Consider the following 21244-nt stretch of genomic DNA (forward strand, 5'->3'; position numbering starts at 1 on the left):
GGTTCTTATTTCTCCCTATACACACACGAGGAAGCCAATGGCATTTCTACTTCAGAGTAGACCCGTTGGAACGAATGAATCCGAGGAAGACTTCGCTCAGGCCATCCGCCTTTTGGGGGCAACCAAAATGACGCATCTCTTTAAACTGCTTCTCTGTTGTGGGGAATAGCTGGACTTGGAAGTTGGGTCCCCTGGAGACCAGCAGCGCTCTTAACAAAGGGCGTTGTGAGAACTACGGATATGTATGAACGAAGGTATGTTGCTACTCAGCACAGGAATCAGCCAACACGGTGCCCTCCACCTGTCGTCGGAACACAGTTCTGCCCACAGCCATCCCTGGGCAGGCTTGAACCCCTTAAAGCTATATCTATTAAAAACATAATTACAATAAAACCAGCACAGCACCAGTCCTTCATTAAAAGCAGCCAGTTCCCAAAGGCCTGTTATTCTGAGGTCTTCACCTGCCGGCAGAAGGACAGCAAGGAGGAAGCCAGTCTGACTTCTCTAAGAAGGGAGTTCCAAAGTCTAGGAAGAGCCATCATGACCAAAGGTTTGGACTGATGAGATATGTCATCCAGCAGCCTCTGGAGGGCACCATATTGGTTATGCCAGCTCAAGCCCGCCCCCAATGCAGCCTTTGCACAGCAAAATACAGTGGTACCTCGAGTTAAGAACTTAATTCATTCCGGAGGTCTGTTCTTAACCTGAAGTGTACTTAACCCGAGGTACCACTGTATGTCAAAATTTTTGCAACAGACATTACTCTGGCAAAGCCCACAGTGGAGCAATTCAAGTCAAGATGCATCCTGGAATCAGCCACAAGAGCTGTGTGGTCACACAGGTAATGTCATCAGCCCTCGTATGATCTGAAACAAAATTTCCACACACATACACTTTAGAAGCAAACAAGATTAGAAGCTTTATTCACAAATGTATCACTTTCTTTTTTTAAGAAAAAGAATTTCTCAACAGCTATAAAATTTGTGCTGTCCAGCAGCTAGTGAAGCTATCTTCAAGTCAGGGGAACTCACACAGAGAGGCTTGAAACTCCCAAAAGACACTGCTGCAATTAGCCAAGTCTTCATGAGTGGGCTAGTCAACAAAGCAGTGTTTTGTGTTCAGGAAAACTACAACAGAAGTTAACACTTCGACAGGGGCATAAGGTTTACTTTATTTCATTTATGAACACTTTACATAACATAATCCCCAGAACATCAAGGCGTTCTAAAAAGCATAATTCCCTTCCAATGTGCTTGAAACACCACCACCCATCCCAGACAACATTTGGCAAAAATACAGATCAATCCTTTACCTGTTAGTATTATCAGCCACCCACATTAAGAACAGCAGGTGCTCTATCCTGGACACAAAAAAGACAGCCAGCAAGGCCAGGCTGTATCCTGTCTGCTATTGCTCAAGGAAAAAATCTGTTTCCAAATATAGACTCATTTTATTCAACCCCCATTGGCAGTAGCGCTAACCTGTTGATTTTAGAAGGATCCTGTTCATTAGGTCTGTTGAATATTAAATATATATTTTGCATTGGTTACTTTCTCTGGCTCTCTAGGTGGGACTTAAATGTTAGTGATGGCAGGGCCCTCCCCAACTGCAAGAGGAACAAGCCATCTGCTGCCTGAATAGTATTCCATTTGAAATATAGCTAGGGGCTGTGTGTTGTTGTTTTTTAAAGTGAAAAACAAGAGGTCTTGAAAACACAGAATAACCAAAAAGCTAGAGAAAGGAAATAAAGTTGTACACTCTTCTGATAATCCTGGGAGGGAAAACAAACTCACTCGTTTCAGGCAAAAGGAAGCAACAGACAGGTTTAAAAAGACATCATGTTGTAATGTGATGGGTAGCAACCATCTCTTACAGGTAGCCAGATTTAGTACTATGACAATCACATGATGGAATAAGTAAAAACACAGTCCCTTAAATCTGAAGGTTCTCTTATTTCTAAGGGGTATGTTTTCAGTGATTTGAGGAGCCTAAACCATCAAAATCCACCAGCAGTAAAGCTAAACGACCGGGCATTTTTCCCTCCAACCAGACGCTTCTTGCTGTTTGGGTGCTTTGAGTTGGCTCCAGGTTCTTGAGGCCTGGCACATTCCAAAAATTTATCCTTTTTGAAGCTCTGGGCAAGACGAGCTGCTCTCAGCTCTCTGAAAAAGAGAGGAGAATTTGGTACGATTTAACACAAGGGGTTGCCAACTTGTACATTTGCACATACAGACTTTCCTTACTGCCCACAGTGCCCCCTTCCACGGTTGAAAGTGGGCTTTCTACTGTTGATAACAGAGTAAGTTGTGGTGTAGTACATAACAGTGTGCTTGGTTGCAGTGTAGCCTTACGCCAACCCCGAACTCTCTCACCATCAAAGGAGCACAAACTAACAACAGAGAACCAGCACAAACGACGCTGACAGCAAACCATACATATATTAAGTAAAGAACAAACATCGCCCCCCCATTTCCCCCATCCCCCCTCTCCCCCCCTTCTTCCTAATGTCTGAACAAGTTAAACTGATGTGTAAAAATGCCACATGGAAAAATACGAGAGACACATTGCATACACCTTTGTAAAAGAAGAACATCCTTAATAATAAAAAATAATAACAGTGTGCTTGGTTGCAGTGTGGATGGGCAAAACTCTTGCCACTTTATTGTCTCCCCCCCAAAAAAATCCTGGGAATTGTGGCTTGTTAAGGGGTCTTCTAACAAGTCAACACCCACAACAAAATGCACCTCCCAGGATTCTTTTGGGGAAGCCAAGATGGATAAAAGTGGCATAGTGCTTTAAATTGCATGGCGTAGATTTGCCACAACCTCCTTTCTTCCCTTTGCCCTGCCCACTCAAAACTAGCATGAAAAGTCACAGACCCTCCTCCTCACTTTAAAATAGCAGCAGGAGGTAAATAAAACTGGCATGGAAAGTCAGTCTGGGTAATGTCTACTAGGAAGAGGTGCCACTCCCAGTGAAGGATTGTATCAGAGGCATGTGGAAACCCATGGCTTGGATTTTTTCCTTACATAAGCCATAGTTGCATTTAGAACAGATAGAAGCATTGGCCATCCAAATGCTGCTGAACTACAACTCCCATAATCGCTGGCCACGCTTGCTTGGGGCCTGGTGGTTGCTGAAGTTCAGTCAACATCTGGAGAGCCAGTGGTTCTTCACACCTGATTAAGAACATGTTCTCCCTCTAAAGCAGAAGTCACTTCCAAGCCAGGTAGTCCAATGCCCTTGTTTGCAAATCTTGATTGGCTACTGAAGTGTGAAGGTTTTTTTGTTTTGTTTTGTTTTTTACCTTTCCAGCATGGCAATTTTGAACCTCTCCTCATTCAGCTGTTCCTGAAGCTGGGCAGCTTTTCCAAGAGAAGGCCGGAGGACGGAGTGTTTGGTTAGTGCAGTGGCTGATGGCCTCACAACTGGATCAGGATGAATCATCAGCTGATGCAAGCAGGGGAAAGAGAGATTTTTATATTCAGTGATGCGGTTGGGTAATTTTAGATCCTGAATTTTCTGGGGGAGGGCAGGCTCTTTAGATGGCAATGTGCTTTGGGCATTACTTCAGCTATGTGGTAAGCCTACCCTGCTACATAACTGGATAGCTCAGTTGGTTAGAGCGTGGTGCTGATAACCCCAAAGTCGTAGGTTCGATTCTCGTATGGGACAGCTGAGTATTCCTGCATTGCAGGGGGTTGGACAATGATCCTCAGAGTCCCTTCCAACTATGATTCTATGATTTGAGCACCCTCCTCATTCTGCTGAGTGGGGTCCTTAACTTCTTCCTCAAAGTCCTGATCCACCGGTACCATGGCTCATATTATTGATGTGTGGAAATGTCACTGCTCTCCTCATGCTAGGAACTTAGGAAGCTGCCTTATACTGAATGAGACCATTGTCAATCCAGCTCAGTATTGCTTACACTGGCTGGCAGCAGCTTTTCGGGGTTTCAGGCAAGGGTCTCTCCTGGCCCCACCTGGAGATGACTGGAACCAAACCTAGGACTTTCTACACACAAAGCAGATGCTGTACCACTGAGCTACGGTCCTCCCCCCAAGGACACTCACACTGAGCAGTTCTGCAAAGCCCCGTGACAGCTGCTGAGGAATTAGTGGAAGGTTGCCTTGACGGATGTGATGCCACAGGGTGCCGTTGGTGGGCAGGGAACCACAGCCTGCTGCCAGAGAGATGGTCAGTGCAAGGGCAAAGATGTCTGCTTTGGGCAGGTAGCAGTATTGCTATGGAGGAAGCAGAAGATTTTAAAAGAACAAAAACAGTAAAGAGAGGTTATGGACCCAAGTCTGATCATGTTCAAATCAGCATCTCTCTTCAGGAAAAGGGATTTTACTGGGAAGTGTATAAGTTCCTGCTTCTGCTGATGCTCCCATGAGCCAAAGAAAGCCCACAGCATTACCTCTTGCAAGACTTCATTGGCCAAAAATCGGCTATCACCCTCTTCCACCTGGGGATTGGTTATGGATGTCACATGTCCAAGGTCCCCTAAGAAAAAGAAACTAGTGAGCCATGAAATGCATTAATATGTGCCAGCGGTCTTTGCAAGCTTTCTGCATTCAGCGAGTCCTACACACGACGGATTAGTCTGCTGGAGAAACTCAGCATGTGCTACAGAATTTTACTTTATTTTTACTTGTATTTTTATTACAGATTTGTTTGCCACCCTGGGTTTGTTTGGGAGGAAAGACGGGGTATAAATTTGTGAGTAGGGGAACTATACATCAGCGATAGAGAAACGTGGTCCTCCGGATGTGGTTGTAGTCCGACTCCCACTAATCCCAGCCAGCAAGGCCATTGATGAAAGTTGTAATCTTGCAATCTATGGAGGGCTCTTCTTGCATACTGGAACCTACAGCTGGCTTTTCTGGCCTGAGCTCACACATACAATATATAATATTTCTTGAGTTAAATGTATTTGTCTACACTTGAGAAGGAAGCTAGCAGACTGAAGGCAATGTTCAGGTTATATTACTCAAGCCCAGCAGCGCCCTGATTAGGCTAGGGCGGCAATCCATCCATCAAAGCAGGAATCAACCCATGGCTGACTTTGTTGGATATGTTCTATGCGTAAAAAAAAAGGAATTAAAAAAAACCCCAAACAACCTACATGCAGTTATGTGCGTTCAGTTGATTCTTGCTGAACCCATTCTAATATCTATTCAGGACCCAGAACAGTTCTACTTGCCCCTCTTCCCACTTATTGTGGCCCTCTCTTCCATGGGTCCCATCTGAGAATTTGGAGCAGAAGGAGAGAGAGATTGGTATATACACCCTAAAAACCATTCAGGTCTTAGCCCTAGAAGCATAGAGTATTTACGCTACCAACCAATTTTATACACCACATTAGAAGAGGCAAAGCCGTCGTCTTCACTGTCGCTCTCCTCCTGACCAGCAGGCCCAATCAGCTTATGACATATAAAGATATTGCCTGTAAATGCAAAGACAGAAAAAACAGCACTGAAGCTTGAAATGCCCACACAGATAAATGGCAGTCTGCATTCCACAATCACTTTCTTGCCTGCCACTAAATATCCAATCCGGGGAAGAGAGAAGTCTAGGAAATGCTGTCAGATAGACAAGTGGATTTCCTTTTGGATGGAGCTATGGCTGATTTTATGGTTGTAAGCATCATCACCCCCAAATTCAAGTGAAGCCTAAGAAGATGTATTTCCAGAGTTTCCCAGCAATCGGGGCACAGTAGGGCTTGTATTATTTTATTTCAAAGGATCCTTGAGGAAAGGCGAGTATTGCAAAACTGCCCCCTTGTTTGATGCAGGAAATCCACATTTAGAATATCCCCATTGCTATATGGTCTCTGCTGGAAGGTGTCCCAACAAGGGACAGCCCACCATCCCTCTAGATAACTGGTTTTATTGTCAAAACTGCCTTTACCATAAGTATATTTCTCTTGATGTTTGATTGAACTATACCAGCCCATTAGATTTGGGCAGCTGAGCCTTTGTCCTCTTTGTGTTTTCACCCACCATCAACCCTGACCTCCAATCAGTGTTTTCTTCCGTAGGCTGAACATACCTAGAGTTCCTCCAGCCTATCCTCATATGGTACATTTCAGCTTCCTCTCTGTTGTGGGTGCATAGCTTCAGTGAATTAAACTGTAATCTCAACCCTGTCTACTCAGAAGTTGGTCCTACTGAATTCAGTTGGCCAGGTAATTGGGGTTATGTCCAAGTTAGTAACAAGCTAGGCTCAAGTTTCCCTATTCCTTAGAACAAAACCCTAAACAAGGACTAGCACAGTTCCCATTTAAATATGGTGAGCCCCCACCACATCTAAAAGCTCAACTGTGCTTAACTCACTTTTCTCAAAGGGTTATGGCAATGTGCGTATGCATGCCATTCACAAATATATGACACCTAAAGCATTGACCAAACTGCGGGAGGCAGTGGAAGACAGGAGTGCCTGGTGTGCTCTGGTCCATGGAGTCACAAAGAGTCAGACACTCAACAACAACAACAACAACAACAACAACAACAACAACAACAACAACGTATTACTGAACAGAAATGCTCACTGGGTTTGATGTCCAAGTGAACCAGACCAGAAGTGTGAATATATTTCAGTCCCATGGAAACTTGCAGCAAGATCTCCTTCAGCTCAGATTCTTTGAAATAATCCGATGTATTAGCCTTTTCCAAAAGCACATCTTGAAGGCTCCCACCTGTGGAAAGCCAAGCGATCACAGCAGACAAGAGTTCCTCGCCCACCTGTTCACAGAGCCTCCTTCTGAAGCAGATTGCGCTCTTTTAGAAGGCAGGAATTTAGAAGATCTGGTTAAGTGGTAGCCTCACACTTCTGCCTCTTAGACAGAGTTTTGGTTTGAATCTACTAACTTCCATCACTTGCATTTCAAAGGGTTTTGATTGACATCTTCTGCATTGGCTCTTTCATATAAGGAAACTCCTGACATTTGTGCTAGCCAGGCCCCCATGTAGATTTTGGATTCTCTCAGTACTGTATCTTTTTACATATCTTAAATTCAGTTTACCACATTTCCATATCAGTTTGTGATTTATTTTTATTAAAATAATTTCAGTGTTTTAGTGCTAATTTCTCCCAGTGCATATTTTGTATGTCAACCTTGCCTGATACACATTGTTTGCAAGCCATTCCCTAAATATAGTTTTGCCTTATTTTAACCTTATATGTGCATTTTATGGACACCTGCCCTTAATATATGCATTCTGTACACATCATTTTGGTTGGAGAACTGGGTAGAAGTGTACGTGCAATGAGAACACCCATTTTTTTGCAGACCCTTCTGCTCATGTCGAATGAACGCATGTGGATTTGGTACACTCTGCAGACCTCATGCAAGGGTGGTCCTTAACCACACCATTCCTCATGTTTGGTCCTTTAGTGAGCCCAGATTTTGCATCTGGGGTGGAGGTGGGGAGCTTCAATTCCTTATGGCAGTTCGTGAGTGTAGAAAGCAACAGGGTGGCAGCTTATCTTGCTCTTCTGGACTTCCAAACTCCATGAGCATCCATTAACCTCAATTTAAGTACGGTACACGAAGGACTTCACAAAGTGCATGTGAATTTAAAGTTTCAGCTCACATGGGAAGTTGAGCAGTATCCTAAGCCCCCACCTCTACCCCCACTGGTATCCTTACCATTGCAGTGCTCATTCTGAATGATCATGTGATCATCTTCTGCCCAAGCTGAGTAATAACGCACAACATGGGGATGATGGCCGAGCACAGCATGGGCATAGACTTCCCTCAAAGCCATCTGCCTAGAGAGAATGACAGACAGACACACACACACACACACACACAGAGAGAGAGAGAGAGAGATATGAGCCATCATTCAAAGCAGTGGCGTAGGAAGGGCGGGGTGTAGGGGGCTGGCCACCCCAGGTTCCAGGGGAGGGGGGTGACACTCCCCAGCCCCTCCTGCCACTCTGCCACCACCTGGCACTCCGTCCGTGCTTCTTTACAGACAGCCGGGGCAGCCCCACAAGCTGCCACTTGCTCGCTGGCTCGCTGCAGGAGCAGCAGCGCCGGCCCGGATGCACTACGCATGCCCGGAAATTCCGGGCATGCGCAGTGCATCCGATGTGCGTCATGATGTCACGATGCACACGTGATGCCCCGCCCCCAAGGATGTGCCTCCGCTCCGCCGCCCTGGGCGGCGAAGAGGCTTCTTCCGCCACTGATTCAAAGAACAATATTGTTGCAAGATCAGGAGTTTGGACAGGGGAGGGTTAATGGAGTCAGAAAAGACTTCCTGGAGAACTTGGCAAAGTTATTCCTTAAATGGCTGGGAAATACCTGGAAGGGGATATGCCTCTCCACCCCCACACTTAGAGAAACAATAGAAAGGTAAGCGCTGGCGACCCTGAAGTCTCTCACCGCTAAGAGATTTCTTTTTGGGGAGGAAACAGTATTGTTATGGAACAAAAGTTCTTAATTCAATACTAGATTAGATTTCATGGTGCTGGGCACGGACTAAGGAAAAGCAGGCCCTGAATGACAAGGGGAAGGAAAAGGTTCATGAAACGGGTGGCAGATTTCATTTTTCAATGCTTTCAGTCCGCTTTTCGCATGACCTTTTCCAATACTTGGCTAATCTCAAATCCAACTTATTTACACACTGGCTAGAGAGCATATTAGACGATGTGCAATGTGGTTTGGGGAATCCAGAAGCAAACACTGCCTTTTGAGCCTATAGTGGGAAGAACAATGACAATACCTATCATGGTCTATTTAAAAAAAGGGTGGGGTGGGAGAGGTAAGATAAGCAGCCGTGGTACAATTTCTAGCGTCATTCAGTCTAGAAATTTATTGACCAATGCAGCCAAGGCTCTACTAATTTCATCATCATCATCATCATCATAAATGTTTATTTATACCAGGGCGGCTAACAGCAAATATAAAACATCGATTAGAATGCAACTTAAAAACAGCATAAAATGCAACATAAAATGCAGCATCAATATCAATAAAATCCCTAAATTCAAGGGTCATTTTTTTGGGGGGGGGGGGTGGGACACAGTCAGTAGACATTAAATTATCACCAGGGCTAACTGTCCTACTAGACCAGCAAGGAGACCAGGGAAGAATTTAAATGTGGGGTCCCATAAAGGGTTTCTTCATAGAAGAATGGTGTGTTTGTGTGTGTGTTCTGCGGTGGTCACTTACTCATCTGAGGAACCAGCAAGGGGTCTCTTGGAGCGCTTGATGGCATAGACGCACCCATCCAGCCTCTTGACGCACTTGTACACGGAACCAAATTCCCCCACTCCTATTTTCTCCAGCTCCAAGAATTCCTTCTTGTAGCGGGAAACCATGTTGCTCTCACGTAAGAGGAATCTCTGGAGGAGAGAGAGAAGAATCCACGTAAGTTTAAGACCGGTTGCCCATCGAATCCCGAGCACGACTTGAAGACCTTGCGATGTGAGGCCTTGGGTTCGTGTTCCCGGATGCAGTGATGTCCTTCCAGAAATAGCCAACATTGGTTTCCCATCATCCTTGACCGCTGGCTACCTTGGCTGAGCATGGTGGGCATTTGAGTCCAACAAGATCTGGAGTTGGCACCAAGTTGGCTACCCTGCTTTGCACACACAGTATGGTATCCTGCTCTGCTGGAAAAGCTTCCTACCTTCTTCCTGATTTATCAATGAAGGAAGATCACCACCCTTCTGCTATGTCGCTTCAGAAATAACTTTGGAAAGTGCTCTTGGTGTCCAGAGTAGTTTGCTATGCAGCATGGCGCAGATGAAACAAAATTCCCAAGTCATATCTTTTCCACTTGCAGGGTCAAAGCAGCTGGAGAAGAAGGACTGGGCATGATTTTTGGCAGGAAAAAAGCAGTGCAAAAGCAAACTATTAAAGACACCCCCCCTTCTTTGCAACCGGTTCACCACCACCCGCTTTCAAATTGCAGCCTCAGTGTCAACATTTTGCAAAACATAAAGCCTGATAAATCAAAGAACTGCACCCAATATGTATTTATGTCCTTGCAGAAAATGCTATTGTTAGCACCCCTCCTGCAAAACATATATTCTACGACAGATGTACAGATTTTAATCAATAGTGTTGGCACCGTTTCTCTGCTAAGAGCTTCTAGTAGATCATAGCACTAACCTAGAATTAAACTTGGAGAGGCACAAACATCAAAGCCTTCAGGGCAGATGGAAATGGATCCAATATGCTGAGTCAAAATACTGCCAGCAGCCGTGCCAACATAAAAGTGCCTGGCCTGCCCCATTTTGTTTTCCTTGGCATGTGATTGCTTTTGACGGCTATGGTCAGCACTCCGTTCCCTCTCAGCCCACAACTCTGGCTGAATAATTCACTCCTTGTGTAAGTTATAGCATCAGTGCTGACTCGGAGGCAGAGGGCATGGTGTGTGCACAGGAAGCCACAGGTTCAATCCCTGTGTTCTCCCACTTAGAAAAGACCCTGACCCAAAGAGCGGCCAATATTGGTAAGATGGAGAATGAGTCTCACCTGGTTGGAGGCCGCTTCCTATTCTCCCATCAGCATTTCTTACTAAACCACATTGCCTGCAAGTTCGCAGGAGTGAAGGTGCTGCCTTAAATCCCCAGATCAAACCAGTGCCCCGCCCCCAACTCTGTGCTTCTTCCCCCATTCCTGGCACTCTCCAGATGTTCTGTACTACAGTCCCCATCATCCATCAACTACTGCACATGCTAACTGGGCCTGATGGGGGTTTGAATCATTATCTACCACCATCTTAAGGCAGATGCTGCATTACGCAGATGTCACTTCACTTCTTTGATTGTTATCGATGCTAAGGAAGTACTCTTCGGATTGTTCTATAATTTATTAGAGTTTACATTACGATGGGGGGGGGGGAAGTGGGGACATTTCACTTAGCTTAATTGAGGAAGAGACTGGAGCACATTATATGGTCAAACCTAAGCTAGCTTTATGAGGGTATACATAGCAAGCAAATTAGCATTTTGTGTAAGTTGGAATTTGTTAATTTTTGGAATGGAAATTTAGGAATTTGCTGATTTCTGACCAAGATATGATCAACCCATGTACAGGGTTGCGTCTAAAGTTAGTCCAATGCAGATGAGACCCATTAATATCAATAAACATTGGTAGCTTAGGCCCCTTCATTACACTGGTTCTGAGTATTTTAGTTATTTTTGCTTTTGCATCCGTTTTCTCCAAGAAGCTCAAGGCGACATACATGGTATTCCCTTTCTCTGTACAGTATTATTCTCACAACCACCCTGTGAGGCGGGTTAGACCGAGAGACGGTGCCTGGTTCAAGGTCAACCAGGGAGCTTCATAGCTAAGTGGGGATTTGACCCTGGTTCTCCAGGCCCTAGTCTAATACCTGAAAACCTCCTCCGCCTGACTCATTTATGGCAAGTGCATTACTACCAAGAGAATCAATGAAAATGGGCAGGAGAGGGTAGGACTGGAAGAAAACAGGGAGCTGAACTTCCAAGTAGTTTTAAAGCTGAACCAAAGTACAGTAAACTTTCAATTTGGCCCTCAGCTTATTAGCCGTACTTTATAACCTACAACTGAGATCTGATGCAACACATAGTTTAGTTTTGAATGGTGTCGTTGTTGAAGCCTCTTAAGTAACTGTCTGGTGTTGTAATAACTATTGCCTTGCACCATCTACCGTAATTTTTCCTCCCCACCCCATTTCATTAAAATATAAAGCTATGGGCTTTCTTTGAAAATGTACAGTGAAAAAAAAAGTCAGCGCTAAGATTACTCTTTGTGTTACAGTAATACCGTTGTCTGTTGCTATAGGCTCACAAACAGTTTTCCCTCTTTCAGTATTAAACCACTAACTTATGGCAATTATGCTTTTTGTGCACCCGTTTGAAGAAACGCGCTACTCACCTTGGCTGGCAACCCTGGTTCCACCTGGCTCTCTTTTTGGCTGGGATCATCCCTGAAACGGTAAGTTTAATCACGTGAAGAAGCATCCCGGTTGCAAAGACAAGACGCAACTCCCAACTCTATTATTCAGTTTCACCGTGTAAATATTTCAAACACCAGCTTCAGGAACTTCAAGCCGCATGAAGTATTCATGTAGGCATTTCCGCGTAAGCATAAGAAACCACTAGAAAAAAAAGATGCCTCAAAGACCACAGAGGCTATAGCCCTCAATTTAAGGTGATCGACATTCTAGTTTACAATCAATTCAGATTTCAAATTAATGCACAGCTGCCCTGACACCTGCAGACAGAGGGGGTAGTCATGCAGCATTTTAAACACATGAAATCCAATCCCAGTCTTTGTGAAACCCGAGACGCTTGGAAACAAGCATTCATCTAACTCTGACAGACCTGAGGTTAGGGGCTGGATTTGGTGATACCTGCAATCCATGTTGTTTCATGGGCATAGCCAGGATTTTTGTTGGGGGGTGGGGCAGAACCGTGACTGGTCAGTTAAGTATTTCTATTGTTTTACTTGAGCTAGAGAGGGACAACTGCTATGCCCATGTTAAGTTTTGCATGTATTTATTCATAAGCCCGCACTGTCCCATTTCTGCAGTAACCTGGCAATTTCTGGGTTTTTCAAAAAAATCCTGTAGGACAATTTGTGTTTCATCATATACTGAAACAGTATTTTATCATAATGCACATACTTAAATATTTATTTTATATTCCAATCTATGCATTTCTAAACTAGTTTAACCCTTGAATAAAGTGCTTAATGCATTTTGGTACATTTCTTTCTTTTTGAGCCGGCAGTACTGCAAAATTCAGAGAAGTGCAGAATCCCAAAGATTTGTAATATTAGTCTGGGAGGTGCAGATCAGTTTGGTTTGCTTTAAAATGCAGACCAAATGACATCCTCCAACCCCACCCCCCATCTGCAGAGAGCTTAATTTTTAAAACCCTACTTTCCCCCCCACTTCCTGTGCCTGAAGGTACAGGAATAACTCCTGCAGTTGAAAGCAATTAAGCTTCTCAGTTAGCCTTTGGCATCCGAACACATATTGATGCAATGCTGATTGCTTAGTGACAGTTGTTACGCATTGACAATTGACAGCTATTGGTTGGACCAGTGAAGGCCGAAACCTGTCTTTCCACAATAAGCCATCCGATTAGATGTACCATGAGGACCCATTGTCAGTAATCTTTACAGTCAACTGCGATTATGCTTTTGACTCAGTACAATACTCCCTGCATGCTAGTTCCCCCAGCTAGGCATGGCTTTGAGAATCAAGGGTGGGGGGGTGGGGGTGGAGGAATAATCTTCCTATTTTTTTTTTGTAAACATACAAAACACACGCAGCCTATTATTTAACACTAAGAAACAGACACAACTCAGAACGCTTTCCGCATCCCCCCGCCCACCTCCAGGAAGACTGCCAATTCTTAGCTTTGCGGTGTGCTCCAATGGTTTAAGAGAGTCACACAGAGAGGTTATTAGAGTGGCGCTTTTATTGATCAACACAGCACTTGCTGGATGTCTCCTTTACACGCAGCAAAGACAAAGGAGCCCTCTTTGGGTTGAGGCAAAGGCTTTCTAAGCTTTCTATTGTTAAGAGAACCTTTCTGCCAAGAACTCCCAGAATCCTGACAGTTTTATCCAATACGCTGCTTGATGCAAGAAGCCCAGAGCATCCCCAACAGCAATGGAGTGTGTTTTGAAGTGAAGCAGCTGAGCAGGACAGCCTCCCCACACCAGAGCCATGCTCCCGGGAAGTCCTCCAAAAAAAAATCAAGAAGCTGTATTGACCTACAAACTCATCGAGCTACATCAAAACACCATCTACCTCTGATGCTCAAAGCACTATGCCCGGGTGCCCAGTTTCTGGGGAGCACAAGTAGGGAGAGTGCTGTTTGCTTCCCATAGGTATCTACAGAATGGGATACTGAACTAGATTTAATTTGAAACACAAACCATCTTGCGAAGAACTGCGAGGAAGGAGGAATGATCTGCTTTGCATGCAGAAGACACCCCAGGTTCAGTCCCTAGCATCTGCAGGTAGGATTGGCAATGTCAACAGTGAAACCCTGGAGTTCGAACAGATGATTCTCAGCTTGGTGGGTCAACAGCCTGATATGATATAAAGGAGCTTCCAAACCACCCCCTCCATAGATGACTGTACAGCCTCTGAAGTAGGGTTACCAGATGTCCCTGTTTCCTGGGGACAGTCCCCAGATTTGCGAATAAGTCCTCAGAGAAATTCCATCCCCGGAATGTCCCCAGATTTCATCTAATGTCTCTGGGAAATGCAGCAGCAGCAGTCTCAGCAGCCCGGAGCAGTTGGCTCTGGCTGGCTTCAGGAGCTGCTCGGAAGTCCCCATATGACGGTGGTGGAGGGGCTCTAAGATGCAGCTTCCGGGCTTCCTCCACCTTCTCTGACCCCAGCAACTGAGCTGTGAAGGGAGGCTTCATGCTGCCTGTTGGAGCAGCCTTCCAACTTTTACTTGCGTGCAAGCAGGAATGGGGTGGGGATCTCTCAGCTGTGAAGGGAGTCTCCACACTGCCTATAAGAGCTGGCATGCAAGCAGGAAAGGGCAGTGATCTCTCGGGCAACGGGAAGCCTCCCTTCCCAGCTGAGGGATCCCGCCCCCTTCTGCTTGCACGCAAGTAGGAATGGGATTGGGGCTGCTTCCCCACCACCACCATCAAAGAACCAACAACTCAGGGGCTGTCAAGGCTCATGAAGAAAGGAGATAGAAGCCTCGGAGGAAGGAGAAACATGGCGGTTGAGGTCAAGGCAGTGGCCGTCCCTCTGCCACCGCCATCACTGCAGCATCAACGTCCCGAACGTGTAGTATTTATTTATTTAGTGTATCCCCAGATTCATTGAAAAAAGTCTGGTAACCTTACTCTGGAGAGAATTCTGATGTGGATTGTAGGGTGCATGCTCAGTTCATGTGGCCAGCCCAGTTGGGCCTCTTCAATCACCGTGAAGGCATTTTTCAGAACACTCTGCCAAGACCCTATAACACCAGTCTTAAAGGATCTACATCATCTCCCAGTACATTTCCGAGCACAATTCAAAGTGTTGGTGCTGACCTTTAAAGCCCTAAACGGCCTCAGCCCAGTATACCTGAAGGAGCATCTCCACCTCCATCGTTCAGCCTGGACCTCGGCCCAGTATACCTGAAGGAGCATCTCCACCTCCATCATTCAGCCTGGACCTCGGCCCAGTATACCTGAAGGAGCATCTCCACCTCCATCGTTCAGCCTGGACACTGAGGTCCTGCTCTGAGGGCCTTCTTGCGGTTCCCTCCCTAAGAGAAGTGAGGTTGCAGGGAACCAGGCAGAGGGCCTTTTCGGTAGTGGCACCCCGCCCTGTGGAACGCCCACCCATCAGATGTTAAGGAAATAAACAACTATCTGACTTACATCTGAAGGCAGCCCTGTTTCGGGAAGTTATTAATGTTTGATGTTTCCTCGTGTTTTTAATATTCTGTTGGGAGCCGCCCAAAGTGGCTGGGGAAACCCAGCCAGATGGGCGGGGTATAAATATTATTATTATTATTATTATTATTATTATTATTACAAATGAATGTCAGAAATTTATAGCAGGCAAGCTGTCAGAAGAAGCTTGTCCGTTATCAAACTTCTCACTCATGAGGTATTAAAAACCAATGGGCTACAAGATGGCTACCCTCATATATCCCTTTGCCCCCTATAGAATATATATTCTTAAGAAAAAAAGAGAAAACACTCACAGCTCCCCTCTGGCTTTCCTCTTGCCACTGGGATGGAAAACCATTTGCCGATAAGACTCCGGTGTAAAGGGGTTAATGTTAACTAAGGAAGCGGGGGGAGTTTCCTCGGAGTCAGGGCAGGAAGTGAACCTCAAGTTCCTCATCCCTTTGGAAGGGAACTTTCCCACAGGTGAAGGGAAAGCTGTCTTGGACAAGAGGCTCTAGATGGAAAACAACAACAGACAGTCAACGGAGAACAGTCTAGTCCACTAGCACCAACCTGCAATAAAGAGGAAGATCATAAGGACCATAAATGCTTGTTATTCCCAAACTCACCAATACCTGTACAGCACATTAAGAAATACCTTTGTTAATCCAGGGGTAGGCAATGTGGTACCCGCCAGATGTTGGATTCTCAACTCCCATCAGGCCTAGTCAACCTGGCCTATGGAAAGGGACCGTGGGAGCTGTCCAACAACATCTGGGGAACCAGTTTTCCCACCTTTGTTATGCTTTGAAGTGCCAGTGGGTTAGGAATGTAGAAGACCTGCCTTGCTACATCAGACCAAGGTCCATCCAAGCCAGTGTTAGGATAATGGAAGTCCAGACACATCTGGAAGGATCCACAATGGCTGCACCTGCTACACAAATTGTAGCTGGAATATCAGAGTCATGTGTAGGCTTTGACTTCCCGTCAAGTCGAATCCTTGTCAGCCATATGGATTTAAATCACAAAAAGGGATCTTTCAACTATGTTACTATCACAGTAGGCTATTTTTGGCAGCAAAGCTTAAATACAGAACTGCAGATGCCAGGAGGATCTGCAGGCATCCAGCTTAACAAGCAGGAAGATGAAGGGGATTTTCTAAATTGCTCCATTTCAAACCTTAAGAGAGCAAAAATGCAATTAAGAGACTCACTCAGGATTGTGTCTTTATAGCTCGCAGAAGCTCCACATCCAAGCCTGGGACTTGGAAGTGACAGAAGCTGCTTTGAAGTAAAGCTTGTTCCTGCAATGCTACTTGAAGTCATTTTGATGGTAAAAATACACACACACACACACACACACACACACACACACACACACACAGTATGGTGCACCCATTAGAAAGAACTTCATCAAAGACTCTCAACAGTCAACTATTCATCTGAGAGAATGTAGGTGCTGCTTTTACAAGGGGGGGGGGAGAAGAACCACCACTGAAGGTGTTTCTATCTACCTGGCCCAGCATCACTTGTTAAGCAGGTGTACAATTCATTTACACCTCACCTTTCCTTCAAGGAGCATAAGGCATCAGGCATGCTTCACCTGCTCCCCAATTGTACCCTCACAACAACCCGGTGAAATAGATTCAACTGAGAGAGAGCGGTCGCTCATGGCCAAGTGAAGATTTGAACTTGGGTTTCTCCAGTCTCAGTCTATGACACTAACCACTGCACGGCACTTCCTTTTATAGGTACCATACTATTGGGACATGGGGTACTGGACAGGAGAGGTTAATGGCAACAGAATGACTGCAAGTGTTCCTTGACCGTCAGTGGAAAAGTTGCCAGGTATGTCCTGTTAGGATGGCCGTTAACCAAGTGGTAGTGGTTGCTTTCTTAGTAGTTTGGAAATATGTGGAAGGTATAACTGCCTTTATCCCTCCACTCTAAGCTAAAGTTGTAATCTAGGTATGTGTGGGTATTTGTGAAAGGGAACAGAGATGATAGAGGGCTAGGTGAGCATGTGAACATACCTGGGCGGGCTTCAGGTACATGTCCTCCCCTCTTTGAGTGCGGCTGCACTCAGAGCTCTCTGTAAGCTCTCGTTTCCATTCTAACCATAGCTATGTGCTATGTCCATACCCTGACCTACTATACTTTAGTATCCTACTTTGGTTTACTGAAACATGGCACATTCATGCTTCAGTTCATGAAGCTGGCTAGTTTCAATATACCACACTTAAGATTAAGCAGGGGGCAGGCAAAATGCTAAATAGCAGTTCAATGAAACTGGAAACAGATTTCTGATCTCCTTATGACCACTAAGGAGGTGGAAAGCAAAAAAAAAACAAAAAGCAAAAAAAAAAAACCCAAGGCTCAGCCAGGCTCATTCACATAACCCTAAATTATAGTTCAGTGTTAAACGTCTAAACCAGATCAGAGAAGGAGAGAGATGAGTTTGGGGGCTCTGTAAACTAACAGTGTTTAGTGGTGCTGGCTGCCTCTCTGGAAGTTTGATGTGGGGCACTGGAATTCAGAGTTAAGAGTGTTCAGTCTGGTTCTAGGACGAAACTTGTCACCAAATTCTCAGCAGTTCTTGTCATTTGAAAGAGTTTTCTATTTTTCTGGCTTATGCATACGGTACTTTAGAATCTCAGCCCCCACACAGTTGAACTTATTGTATCGTTTGTGAGGTGGCCTGCACACTTCTCTTTCAGTGAAACATTTCTCCAGCACTCTGCAGTCTTCCCGGCTGCCCGCACTTCCTGATCTCAGGAAGACCCATGGGATGAGTTGCCTCATGACATCTTCCCCTGAGCTTCAAATTAAAGCACGGGAAGATAGGGAAGCTGGCTACCAAGCACTTGAGATTAGTATGTCAAATGATTTTGTTCAAGTCCTTAAAAAGAGAGTTTTCCACAATCATTTCTTTAAAAGAGAGACTTCGCTTAAAAAAACCCCAAGCATAAACAACTGGAAGGCATCCAGTAAGCAGCCTCCCCACCTTCCTGTGCTTGGTTTCAGGAAGCACACACACCCAGAAACACTGCTGAGTGCCGGGCACCAGAGACATGGTGTAGAGGTTAGCATATCAGACCAGGACCTGGAAGACTAGAGCTGAAATCTCCATTCAGGTATGAAGTTCACCAGGCCTCAGGTCAGTCACTGCCTCATGGCCTACCTCACAGGGTTGTTCTGAGGATGAAATGTGGAGGGGGAGAGCCATGTACGCCACTCCGTGAGCCCCTTGGAGGAAGATTGAGTTTAAAAGTTATAGTAGAAATATTAAGTTTTGTAGAATGAAAGAAACAAAGACTCCTCAACCACGTTGAAAGTCTAGTAACTGCAACCAAAGCCTTGCCTCCCCCCACAAACCGGTGAGGATTTTTATACACAATGTGTCATATAATAAATACACACACCACATCACCTTACCTTTGGAGTATGTGGGGTGTCACAGAGCTGGAGCTTTTGCCAGGTGATGTAGTGCAGCGGCGTCCCAGGATAATCTTCCAAAGGGAGAGGTTTCTTCCTCAGAGATTCCTTACCTTTCCTCACTGGACTTGCCCACGATTTCAGGAAAGAAAGGTCATCCAGCTGCCTCTGCGGGGTGACCGGAACAGGGCAGTTTACTCTCCAGTTCCCAGTCTCCCAGTTTTTCTGAGGGGTGACATGACTCGGCTCTTCCTCTTGCATACTATTGTCTTCTTCCAACTCGGTGTCTTCTCCACAGCTTGAAAAATCCAGCTTCTGGATGAAGTTATTACCGCTACTGCTCTCCCAGTCATCCATGGCAGCTGGAAAGAAACAAAGCACACAGCCCAGACATTAGCCATTTGCAATACCTGTCTCAGCTTTGGAAGTTACCACCTAGCCTAAGGCTCCAGGAACAAATTCCTTCAAAACAAAGTTCTTAGATACTTTCCCCTTCAATCTTCTCAACTGCGCAATTTCACACAATGCAAAGGCCACACAAACTACCTTGATTTTGTCCCCAGAGTTGTATTTGCTTGCAAGAGCTGGTTTTCAACTTTTACTCAATATACACAAACATCCATTTTGAATAATCCCACAGCTACACTGGCACGAGAAGACATACTCCATTTGAAAATAAGACGGCATTTTAAAAAAATAAAAATAGTAAGAGAGAGAAACAAAGACTCTGAGGAGACTCAGGAATAAGGGTATTATTATTATATTAGACCTGAAATAGAAATTCTATGTACACTGCTTTGGGAATTAGCCCCAGTGAACTCACTGGGAGTTTTTCCAAGTACTGTAAATGTGAATAGTCTGTGGCTGCACACAGGTCTCATATTAATCAGGAATAAGCATTTAGTCCACAGCTGTCCTCACACAAGGGGTTAAGTCAGCACATGCAGAAACTAGGCAGAGAAAAGCCCCACATAATAACCCCTTCACGCTGATCTCCAGAAGGAAGGCCCTATGCCACAGCCAGATGCAAAGGCACCCAGCCAGCTAGCAAACATTTTCTAACTTAGCCCATTCTGACTGGAAAAAAACTGGCCCTTAATAATGCCCTCACAGAATTTATAACTGCTCCAACCCACTGCCATTAAAAACCAACAATTAAAAGCACAGCATCACCTGTGTTCAAAATGACCCCATACCATTTCCTGCTCTTTCCTTCCTCCTTAACCTACTGAATTGCAGGTCTGACCTTACAGTGCATGCTGGGATTGGGGTTTTGCAAAATGCCACTTAAGAGCAGTTCCCTTCCCTGCATAGCTTCCTGTTTTTTTCATCATGGTCCATCCTGCAAGGACTTGCATCCATCCATGCATTGGAAGGTGCTTGCCCATGAGAAGTATGGGTGAGCAGTGAGGTAGCCAGGTTTGCTGGCAATACAAATTTTTTCAGAGTGGCTAAAACAGAAAGAAGGTGGCAAAGAGGTCCAAAAGGACATCTCCAAACAGAGCGAATGGACATGATTTCACAGATGCGCTCATGGGGACTGAACCGACCAGGAATGAGACCTTGAGGGACACAATAGACAGCTCACTGAAGATGTTGACACAGTGTGCGGCAGCAGTGGAGGGGGGGGGAGGCAAATTCCATACTAGGAATCATTAGGAAATGAAAACAAGACTTCCCCTTTCACAGAGCAATTATTCAAATCTACGGTGCAACTGCACTTAGGAGAAGTAGCGTGTACCAGTTCTGGCCGCCTTGCCTCAAGAAGGAGAAAGTGGCGACACTTTGACCAACAGACTTCTTCTTTTGGTTATGTGTGGTTGCGCTCCTAAACGCGTTTACCACAGAGTAAGCCCCATTCGAAAGGCCAGCACTTACTTACACCCAGCATCACGGTTAGAGCAATAGACTCGGGTGCAAATCCTCATAGCATGAAACTCAGCCTCACAGGGTTGTTGTGGGGGATAGATGTATATCCCCCACCTTACGCTGATTGCCAGGAAAATGGGGGATTGGGAAACAAAGAATCCCCAAACTCAGAAGAAAATTTCACTCATTTTAAGGGCGCGTGCTCCCTGTTAAGCCTTTTTTTAAAAAGTGGGGGGAAAACTACAAGCATTTGCAGTGCAAGTCCTTGAGCAGTTGAATGGGGTGGCAGATTTACACGTAGCGTAAAACGGATCGGACTGTTAGGCTCTCGGGTGCAGCGCTGTGCGTGTTTACTCGGGACTTTTCCTTCCCACCGAACAAGCGTCCCGAGGCCCGTGCGCCACCTCCCAAGTTTGCGCGCGGCCGCCAGCGCGCACACGGGCTTGCAGCCGGCCGATTCCCTGCGCACCAGGAGGATCGCGGGCAGAGGCAGGCGGGCGTCCCTCCTCCGAGCTGGGCGTCAGCTGCCCGCAGCCCGCGCAAGGCCCCGTCTGGCCGGCCGGGCCGGGCA

At 45.6% G+C, this 21244-nt stretch overlaps 1 protein-coding gene across 6 annotated transcripts; it reads right to left on the minus strand.

Annotated features, from left to right (window-relative positions):
• Positions 1-1151: 1151 nt before the first annotated feature.
• Positions 1152-20091, minus strand: WEE2 (WEE2 oocyte meiosis inhibiting kinase). 6 transcript variants are annotated; one of them, XM_033162862.1, is made up of 12 exons: positions 19978-20091; positions 18805-19166; positions 15685-15884; positions 11882-11933; positions 9185-9357; positions 7655-7776; positions 6554-6700; positions 5348-5449; positions 4421-4506; positions 4074-4244; positions 3308-3450; positions 1152-2162 (listed from the first exon to the last, which is right to left on the minus strand). In XM_033162862.1, exons 2-12 carry the CDS (start codon positions 19159-19161, stop codon positions 1997-1999), a joined length of 1719 nt encoding a protein of 572 aa, XP_033018753.1. In that variant the 5' UTR covers positions 19162-19166; positions 19978-20091; the 3' UTR covers positions 1152-1996. The 6 variants fall into 6 exon arrangements, with proteins under 6 accessions (XP_033018753.1, XP_033018757.1, XP_033018758.1 ...); XM_033162866.1 differs by having other exon boundaries at positions 20001-20077; XM_033162867.1 differs by lacking the exon at positions 19978-20091 and adding an exon at positions 19916-19938.
• Between the last annotated feature and the right edge of the window lie 1153 nt (positions 20092-21244).

The sequence above is a fragment of the Lacerta agilis genome, chromosome 10, assembly GCF_009819535.1.
Source record: "Lacerta agilis isolate rLacAgi1 chromosome 10, rLacAgi1.pri, whole genome shotgun sequence".
NCBI classification, from domain to species: Eukaryota; Metazoa; Chordata; class Lepidosauria; order Squamata; family Lacertidae; genus Lacerta; species Lacerta agilis.